At 29.5% G+C, this 10,662-nt stretch overlaps 1 protein-coding gene across 1 annotated transcript in view; it reads left to right on the forward strand.

Annotated features, from left to right (window-relative positions):
* LOC106689378 (F-box only protein 25) overlaps window positions 1-10,662 on the forward strand; it is a 17,130-nt gene that overhangs the window by 5,110 nt on the left and 1,358 nt on the right. The window contains exons 3-7 of the mRNA XM_014434321.3: window positions 2,304-2,347; window positions 4,161-4,213; window positions 4,313-4,502; window positions 6,840-7,012; window positions 8,288-8,520. Coding sequence (XP_014289807.1) covers window positions 2,304-2,347; window positions 4,161-4,213; window positions 4,313-4,502; window positions 6,840-7,012; window positions 8,288-8,520 — 693 coding nt within the window. The remainder of the gene's footprint in view (window positions 1-2,303; window positions 2,348-4,160; window positions 4,214-4,312; window positions 4,503-6,839; window positions 7,013-8,287; window positions 8,521-10,662) is intronic.

Raw genomic sequence — 10,662 nt, forward strand, 5'->3', positions numbered from 1 at the left:
ATTGTTTTAATTATTATAATTTAAAGATTTATATAAAAGGAAGATGGTCCAGGTGCAGTCAAAGAATAAAACTCAAATTGTGTTGTAAAACTATTTAATTTGATGAGTTAACGTTTCACCCTTCATTGCAGGGCTTCATTAGGGCTAAAAAAGATAGAAACACTTAAAAGGGGTAAAAATAGAACAATGTAAATTAAGAATTAAAAAAAAAAATGTACTGTAAAACTAAAAATTAAATAAGAATAACAAAAGGTTTTTGACAATTAACGAAAAAGGAAATAACAACAGATAAAAAACAAATATAAAAATTCAGTGCACAGTAAAAGATGGAAAATGGGGATAAAAGTAAAATCCAGAATAAATAAAGATAATGAACAAGATAGGAAGCATACCTTACAGATGGCAAGCAAGCAAGGAAAAGAGTTGACAGGTAAGACTGAAACTGGTGGGGCGGTTGCTGTTGAAAATAATGTTAAAGGTAAGAGTATTAGCAAGTTGAAGAAATATTTAAAAAATAAATGTAAAATGATAATATACATAATAAGGGGAGAAATATTGGACACTATATATATAAAAGAAGAAATAAAATTAAAAGACTGGATAAAATATAGTGAAGAAAATAAAATATACAAGATACATAGAGGTACAAAAGTGTGTAAATTATATAATAGAAAAATTGATAAAAATTAATGAATTTATGTATAAGTTGAAGGTTGAATATATGAATATAAAGTGCAGATAAATATGTAAACAAATAATGGATAGTAAAATATAAAGAAAGAAAATTAAGTTTAGAGGGGAGATTTAAAAATAAATAAAAACAAATTAAAAGATATGGGAGGAAGATTAACTTATGAAATGCAGAAAATTGAGTGAAAGAAGAATTATGGTGGTTTAATAAGGCATAAAATGCACAATAGGAGATTTGCCTTTTTTTTTTTTGTGTTATGATCTTCTCTCATGAGAATGTGACATGTCATACATAACCAACATACTTGCCATAAGTATGTGTTTGAAAAGTGAGATAAGTAAAGCAACCATGAAGGGCAGGAGTGGCGGGTTTCACACTATTTTCTAATTTCAGTTGCTTTTTAAATATTGCTTGATTCAACTATCTTAAGTCTTCTCTTTCTATTTCTAAGTAAATATTTTGATGGAGTTTTGTGCTAGGAAAACTTCTATAAACTTTGGTAACCCGTTTGCCTCTAAATTGTCTGAACACATTTTAAACTTCAACAAGTTTAACTTCAATCATACATCAATTCTCACTACTGTCCTTACATTCATTACTTTCTGTAAATTTTTCTATTATATTATATTTCTCCCCTTTTATGTATATTATCATTTTACGTTTATTTTTTAAATATTTCTTTAACTTTCTAATACTCTTTACTTTAATATTATTTTCAAATGTAACATATTTTTAACCCTAACCATTGGTTATGAAACAGGTTATAATATAAAAGTTGTTTCATTACCACCATTTTCAGTCTTACCTGTCAACTCATTTCCTTGCTCGCTTACTATCTGTAAGGTATGCTTTCTATCTTGTTCATCATCTTTATTTATTCTTATTCTTATATAATTTTAAATTTCATTGTTTATTATTTTTTCAAAATTCTTCATTTACATTGTTTATTTATTTTTACCCCATTTAAGTGTTTGTATCTTTTTTAGCCCTGATGAAGCCCAGCAATGTGGGGCGAAATGTTGGCTCAAATTAAATAGTTTTACGACTATTTGAGTTTTTTTCTTTGACCGAACCCATACCATTTTTCTTTTATAATCACACATCTTTCATTAAAGATTAATAAATTGTAGTGAGCGATTTGTTCAAATTTCAATTCAGAGTATCTGATTAAAATTCTATTTTATTTTTACTTTGATTATGTAGATATATTGTTTATTAATTGGTTTAATATACTCGATTTAATAAATGTACTGAAGGTTTTTATTTACATATTTTTGTTTTAAATTAATTTTTTTTTTAATTGTGGTTTAATGATTACAATTAGTATTCAAACTATCTAGTTACTTTTATATTAGAATTTTCTTTGATTTTTCTCTCTCCTCTTTGTACCTTAAGTACTGCAAACTCTTAAATCCCAATATTTTCAATTTAATGTTCTAGTTAGATGATTTTTAAAGTAATCTACTTGTTCTAATAGGTATGAGCTTTTGTTCTTGGTGCATATATTTTTATAAATAAATTTGTAAATAGGAAGAGTTTATTGTCATTATTTATATATGTTACTGCTACTTCAAAAGTAATTTTTTTGTAAACATTTGTTATTTGTTTCTAGGTTGTCAAAAGAAGTAGAAGATATTGAAAAAAGTCTTTTAAACGGTAAATTTTTTTTTTTTTACTTTTTAAGATAAAACTATATTGAATTTTCATATTTTTTAATGCTACAAAAATATGAATTTCCTATTAAAATATGAAAACAAATTCATAACTATGTTTTAAAGTTTCTTTTACATTGCTAAAGCTCAAAATGTTAATTTTCTTTAATTTGTTTTTATTATTGTTTTAATTTTAAATTATGAAAATAAAAGATAAATTAGTAAAAAACAAATAAAAAAAAATTAATGCTCTGAGGGTTAACATATGTTGTAGAGTATTTTTATCTAGTATTTCAAGAATTACTTTTTAAAGTGCTAGAAGGGTAGAAGGTACCCCTAACAGCAGACCAACCTCCATTTTACAAATTATACATCTGTTCATTTAATTGTACATTTTTAGTGATTAATTGCTCTAGCATGGAATCATAGTTTAGTTGAAAAGGTCCTCTATTTATCTACAGTTAACTCTCACTTGATGGACACCTTGTTTGAATTTGAATATTTAATTTTCAAAAAAGTGTTTATACTTTGGTCTCTTTCTCTCGCAGTGACTTTCATAGTTTGACTTTGAATTTAAATTGGATAATATTTTCTATTCCAAAATTAGCTGAAATATGTAAAGTTGTAAAGACTTTTGTCACAGATATTTTGAAACAATAGTAGGACTAATTAAAGTGAAAGAATGTCATCATTGGAAAGATAAGAACTATTTTGTGGTGCTACTGGAGGTGTGATTATGTATTGGACAATTATGTTTATTGACAGGTGTAATTAATAAAAAAAATAATTATTGACAAAATCTTACTTCAGGCCTCCCATCAGGGATGAGCATGGATAGCAGGGAAATAATCCTGTAGTCTGGGGTAATAGCTGAATAAAATTCATATAAGTTAATAGCTGCCTTTATGATACTCAGACTTTGTAGTATAATTTATAAGTATGTATGTTTATAAATGCTAATATAATGTTTTTATATTTAACCTTAATCCATTTATTTCTGTTATTGAAAAAAATAACACCGGTAATATTGAGTGGTAGGGGAGCCACTGTATAGTATTGTCCGTGATCCAAGCTCAGGTGAGTTGGATCTGCCATACTTTAATGGTTTCATTAGGTATGAACTCGTGAAATCCCCATTTCTGGACTGATTATCCAAGCTAGAGAGCTCTTAAAATTACCCAGAAATTAGAAGACACATTATTTATACCATCGAGGTGGTTGATTATGTTCATCCAGCATGTTCATTAAGTTTATTTTCAATTTTTCAACTATGTTTATATATTAAATTTTAAAGTTATTATGTTTATAAATAGAACAAAAAACTATCCGTTTGTTCATCCAAATTTATAAACTTGATTTGATACATGCATGTATGTATCCATTTTTTGATAAGAAATTACCCCTTCTCAGCTGACACCCCTTGGGAATGGATGAATATGTTTAACATATTGCTGTTAGTTGTTAAGAGATTTACTTTTATAGAATAATCTTGGAATTTTGGAAGAATCTTCAAATAGCTTTTTACAAGAATGAGATATGTTTTATTTTATCAATGTGATTGAAATTGTTAAGGAGCTAATAGACCATCTAATGTTGTATAGTTATAGTTTACTTATTTCTAAATTTTTCATTTAGTTTAAATAAAAAACTATGAATTTTGATTTTTTTTTTAATTGTTATTAATATTTAATAAAATGGTTTTATGTCTTAGGATTTTTTAAAAGATGAATTTATGAACTAATTCTATTTTTTTTTTAACATTAAATAAAAATTGATGAAGTGTTAAATAGTGTTGTTATATTAGTCTTGTGTAACAGATGGTGTCAAAACACAGCCATACTGTCAGATCACCATCAAATCTACTAAAGAGGTAAGATGGCTGGGTTTGTTTGTTAAAACAGTATATTTATGTTATCAATTATTTTTTTAATTATTTTTTGAAAGAATTAACATTTATTTTATATTCCAGGTTGCAGGTTTTAATGCCCTTAGTGACGTCTTGAAGCGGTTAGATTGGCGTAGTGCTGTAAGGGACAGAAGAAGATTCAGGTATATCACAAAGTTGCTGAGCCTACTGTGTTCAGAAAAACCTCTTTGTCATTTGCCTGGAGGTGTCCAAAAGGTCGTTTTTACTATGTTGGAAGAAGTTGCCAGGCAATGTAAGGATTTTCAATTTATTTTCTTGATACTTAATAGTTAAGTTTTTGCTACAGTGGTGTGGTAACGCGCCTGTCTACCAACCCAAAGGTTATGAGATCGAGTCCCCGGCCCTACCCGGGATTTTTTCAAGCATATAAATATGATATACTCACTCACAACCTCCCCCGGGCATTTGTGAGGCTCATAAGCCAATGGATGGCACTCACAAAAATAGGCGTGGGAGTGACGAACCCACCCTATGAAAACTTCGTCATCAGACCCACGATGTATCTCCTACGTACATCGCGCGAGGCCTTGTATCACTATGGTCTGTCGCGCCAATAATAATAATAATATGAGGAGAAGATGGTTGGGGGTGCGGTCAATGAAAAACACAAATAAGTACGATTAACTTATTTTAATGTGCCAACGTTTCGGCTAGAGTTTCTAGCCTAGAGGCTAGAGTTTCTAGGCTAGAGTTTCATTAGACGTTTGATCTTCCAGCTAACAGCCCTGAAGAAGGCTAGAAACTCTAGCCGAAACGTTGGCACATTAAAATAAGTTAATCGTACTTATTTGTGTTTTTCATTGACCGTACCCCCAACCATCTTCTCCTCATTCATCATCCACGGTCAACTATCTCTCATAATAATAATAATAATAAAGGATTATATCTTGAGATTCATTATATTGAGGATGTAACCAATTTAATTTAGATAGTTTACTAACAAAATTTACTTATTCTTTGACCTATGTTTGTTTTCTATTTGGAGGATTGAAAACAGATATTAATTAATTCTCTAGAATTGCAGTTTTTTTTTTGTGAGGACCCATTTTGTTATGTTGTCAGACTATTTTATAAGTTACAGAGGTTTGTGTTTAGCACCGTAAATCTTATGTTATTGAAGATTTTTGAATCAAATAAAATCCATATTAAAGACTATGAGATATAAAATATATCCTGCCCAGTTTACTTAGCCCTCTTCTTCATTGTAAATAAATGAAATAATAAATATTGATGTTTTCAAAATAAAAACATTTTTAAATTTGAAAATGTTAACGTATTGACTACAAGATGCCTGTTTGCATTCTTCCTTAATTAAGGTTTAACCTATAGTTTAAGCAGTTATTTGTTAACTTTATATTAATTATAGGATTTATTAAGCCATATTTCACAATATATTAAAATTTCATCATAGCCTTAAATATGGGAAAAAAAAAAATTAATAATAATAGAAACTAGTAGTGGGTGCTCTAGGCGAGAACAAAAACTATGAGTCCTTGTCCCCTTTTGTGATGAGTGTTCTTAATGGGTTATCCAGTTCGTTGTTATAAAATTGGGTATATTTAATCTCCAATCAAAAGACATACTTCAAAAATCATAATTTTTAGGAAACATTCTTTTATTGCTTTGTTATAAGTGTTTAAATTTGATTGCCATGGATTTATTCTTTTTTCGAGTTAGAAATTTTTAAATATAGTTAAAATTGAAAAAAAAAGTGTTAATAGGACTTGATATTCATTCTCAAATACCTTGTTTTGAAAATCCGAAATGTTCAGAAAATGTTGTATTATTGTGTTGTATAAGTGGTTTGAATTTGATCACTGAGACTTTATTAGTTATGTATTTAATTTTTCTTTTAATACATAGCTGAAACTTAATTAGTTTTTTACTTTCTTTACCACCCCACCTAGTTAAAGAGTGTATTCCAATGGTATCAAATTTTCTACGTAGAGTTTTTAATGGGTCCATCTGTTTTAGAGAACCCTGAATCCAAAAAAATAATTTTTGGGCATTGGTATATCAATGTGTCTGTACCATGATTATCTCCTGAACTGATAGGCCAATTTCATTGCTTCATTTTGTTTTGTCGGATTTTGGTCCTGATGCCTCTGTACAAAGCACACATTGCAACAGCTGGTGGAACTGGCTTAAAGTCTTTTACTTAAAGCCCTTCAACAATATTTTTTCACAAGGCTTTATTGGGTTGCTAGAAGCCATGTCAGAACAGCTGTTATTATTATTAAATTGTGGGATGGGAAGCTCTTCCTCAGCTCGACGAATCTTTTGTAAGATGACCACACAGCATATGAAAAAAATAAATTAACCATAATACATTTTTTCCCCATTCCATCTGGCCATGGCACATCTTAGAAAAGGCCCACATGCTTCGTGATGAGGAAGAGCTTTCCATCCATCAATCTAATAATAATAAATATGGCTGTTTCTACATGACTTCTAGCAGCCTAATACAGCCTTATGAAAAAGTATTGTTGATACATTAAGTGTTGATAAAAAAACAATGTATGTTATTTTTGAAAATATTGAAGTTTATATTGTGCATAATATATTACAGTATGTATGCGAGGGGAGAATCCTAATACATTGAGGTCTTTGGATGCACAAGCTAGAGCACTAGTTGACTGTGCTTGTTGGGGCCAACCTTTGGGCTCATCACAGCTTTGGAGTGATAATTTAGAAGTTATTAGACGAGTATCAACCCTTGCGAATTCCTTCATTATTTCACAGGTATTTATTTCATCCATGTTTAATAAATATGTGTGTATTGATCTCCTTTTCTTGTTCTGCACTTTTGAGACCATCATTTACATTACAGCATATAAACTGGCTCTGAACCTTCTCTCTTCTTTTTCTGAAGATTAATCTAGAAGACCTCTTTTCTTCTATTAATTACTTCAAGACTATTCAAGTGATTATCTGCAATGCTGATCTGAGCACTGCTTATGTTCTACCAAGTTTTTATGAGTTACATTTGCTCTACAGAACTTCTATAATTTCATCTGAATGGAAATGATAGAAAATTATTAATTTTTTATAAAGACTCTTACAATTTAGGTGTAATTAACTTCCGAATATCCTCTCTTGATTAGTGAATATCGAGTTTGAGAAAGATCTATATTCACGGGCTCTAATCCTTTTCTGTTTTGACAATTATTTGGTAGTAGCTGCATAATGTAAAACACTTCCCACCTCTAAAATTTTACAGTGAAACAAAATGATTTTGTTTACTTTTGGCCATGAAATCAAGGTATTTGAACCCACTATACATTGGTTGAAAAATGTAAAAACTTGATTAAAGGTTTTTTTTCCCTAGTACTAGGATGTCTATTTTTCCTTTTATCAATAATTTTTTCAAGCTTAATTTCATCCTAGAACCTTAAAATTTAACTATCATACTTTTAAATAGTTCATTCTTTTTTTCTCTTCTTCCAATGTAATTTCATCATATTTCTGGTGTGATTCCTCCTCCTCTTCACTTATCTAACAAAATTGGGATTATAATCAAGAATATTTGTAACCCTGGTATTTTTTAGAGCTCATTGTTTATTTTGCAAATTGATTTATGTTTCTTATCTTTTAAATTTATTACATTTTTACAATTTTTTTAGTTTCCACCATGATTTTTGTGGAAACTTCGGTGTGTCTGATCTTACTAACATTCTCTTTTTGTTATCCTCAATGAATTTTCTGTCGAGCAGAACCTTTTTCTGCTCCTCAGATCCTTTACATCAGTAAGTTATCCTTTGTAATTCATTATGTATTTTTCTATTGTAGAAAAAATGATCTATCAATTATACGAAAATATTTACTCTTCTTCTTTGGTCAGTATATATTTTTTTATGTAATATTTTTTTCGGAAAGAATGAATTTATCAGAAGTAAATCAGGATCTACTAGGAATCTTATTAGAGTTTATCCTCTTGAAATTTATATCTAATTATTGCGGATTATAATCTTTAACAATTAAGACTCAACAATAATGAATATTGTGTTTTGTGTTTAGGGTGATTGTGGATTGACACTGACTGAAGAACTTCCAGCTGAGGTTGTAACGGAGGTTGTTAAAAGGTTGGATGATCCTGGGGACCTGGAATCAGCTGTGGAAGTCCTTAGGCCTTACATACTATCGGAAGAGGCTCTTTGGCTCGCACTAATAAGATACCATTTTAATCAGGAACAGATCATGTCAGCACCTTGCACATCTGACTCCAGGGAACTCTTTAATTTCCTAAAGAAGTATGATATTTTCATAATTAAATTTTATATATATGTGAGTGATTCTCAAACAAGGGGCGATTTTCTAGTCCCACTCAAATAAAATGGTTCTCAAGGACCAATATACATTATGTTAGTTATAATGGGATCTTGGAAAACATTTATTTCTGTTTGACATAATGAATTAAGTATATTGAAATGTTTTACTGCTGGCCTTGAGAATTGTAATTCTTATACCCATTACTGTCCTTGTGCAATATTTTGACTTTATTTATTTTCTTATATATGTCGGGAAAAATGTTTTTACTGTGTTCAGGTCTCAGTTGAAAGCTTGAAAATATTGTTTCAATTGATGTGTTATTGTGGTAATTACCATTGCTATGGTTTAAGTTAGTTATTATGCTTTTATTTAAATTTATTATTATGTTTAATTTGTGTTATTCTTGTGAAATAAGATTTTAAAATTAATAAGTAAACTATAATTCAATATTAAATGATTTTCTTAAGTTCAGTTTACCATTGTCCGAGGCATCTTTTTGGGCAAGAAAACAGGTGCAAATAATTAAAATAAAAATATTGGAGGGTTTTAGTTCAGACCTTATTTTATTTTTGGTGATTTTTTTTTTTTTTTTTTTTTTTTGTAAACTGGGACCTGAAAGTTGATTTGAGAATCATCCACATGATATGAATGCTACTGATGTTGTTATTTAATATTTTGAAGTCGTCACATGTGTTGAATTGGTTCACCAAGTCAAGTTGTTACGTAGGTAGGGGTTGAAAAGGAACCTTTACTAGCCCAACTGTGAAGAGTAGTGAAAATAAAATAAATGCATAGCCGAATTTTGTTATTGTGTTTTAAATAATTGTACATAATAAACTGTAGTACAAAATATTCAAACATATAAACTAGAAAAATAAAAGAAGTAACTTAACCCAACTTAAAACTATTACAAAAATTAAATTAAGTTGAACAAAAGAGAAAAAAAAAGTATTTATATCACCGTGGGTGATTGATGGCACCCCTGCTGTGGGTAGGTTATATCCTCGTGAAGGTAGATTCTAAAAAGAGGTACATCTGCCCGCCTTCTCCTCTTGGAGTATGAGCCAACGTAGTCAGCCCGCTGTGATGAAAACGGTTAAGCTGGTGAAGATGGCCGACTGCTGGCTACTAAAACTAAGTAGTTTGAAGAAGTTTGTCGGGGGGTGCGGTCAGCAAAGAACAACATAAATAAACAAAACCATATTTATTTATTTTATGCCGACGTTTCGACCTGAGTTTCAGGTCTTTATCAGGGGTTGATGGCGTGTAGAGGGAAGATTGGTTGGTAACTGCTCAGTTCCATCATATTTTCTTTGCACTAAAAATTATTTTTTCAATGGCTTTGTGGAATTAAAAAAAATAATCAATTTTTTTTTTTATCTGCATTACTACAACAGATCTTAGTAAAACTTGTTTTATGTCATAACTTCGAAAAAAACTTAAAATGATAACTGCCTGTATTGCATAATGTGTGATAATCTCTACTATTTATACGTTTAATTTCTATTTATCACTATGACACAAACAGATTTTTTATATCTAATTTAATTTTTTTATATTTTATTTCTCAAATGAAAATCTATACTGCTACAATCCATGAAGGGTCTGGGATTCAGTAATTTGGAAATACTATTTCTTGAACAGCGGTTGTACTAGGAGATGATTTGTTCGTAATCATATTCAACCGCCAGATTTTTCTCCAATTAAGGGTACCCACTTTATGAGGCTAAGATCCACCAGAGGGTTCCCTGAACTCATATGATTGACTCTATTTATTCTACTACAGTAAATACACTAAGGTACACAGTAACTACACTAAAGTAACAGAATAAATAATTATCTGCTATAGCCGGTTCGAATCAGGAACACTACTGAACCCCTGACCCTTTATGGGTTATATTGATATAGATTTTCATTTGAGAAACAGAATGTATTAAAAACAATAAAATTAAATGTAAAAAATATTAAAACAAAAAAAAAAGCTTTATTGTATTTATTGTGAGGAGTCAATTTTCACCCTTTTTTTTTCATAGGGTGTATAATAAATATAATAAAGTTTTAGCCAATAAATCCTTTGGAATTTAGTTATAATAGTGCAACTAATGATTATATATAATTATATT

The sequence above is a fragment of the Halyomorpha halys genome, unplaced genomic scaffold (genome assembly GCF_000696795.3).
Source record: "Halyomorpha halys isolate HHAL.00 unplaced genomic scaffold, Hhal_1.1 Scaffold1347.1, whole genome shotgun sequence".
NCBI lineage: Eukaryota > Metazoa > Arthropoda > Insecta > Hemiptera > Pentatomidae > Halyomorpha > Halyomorpha halys.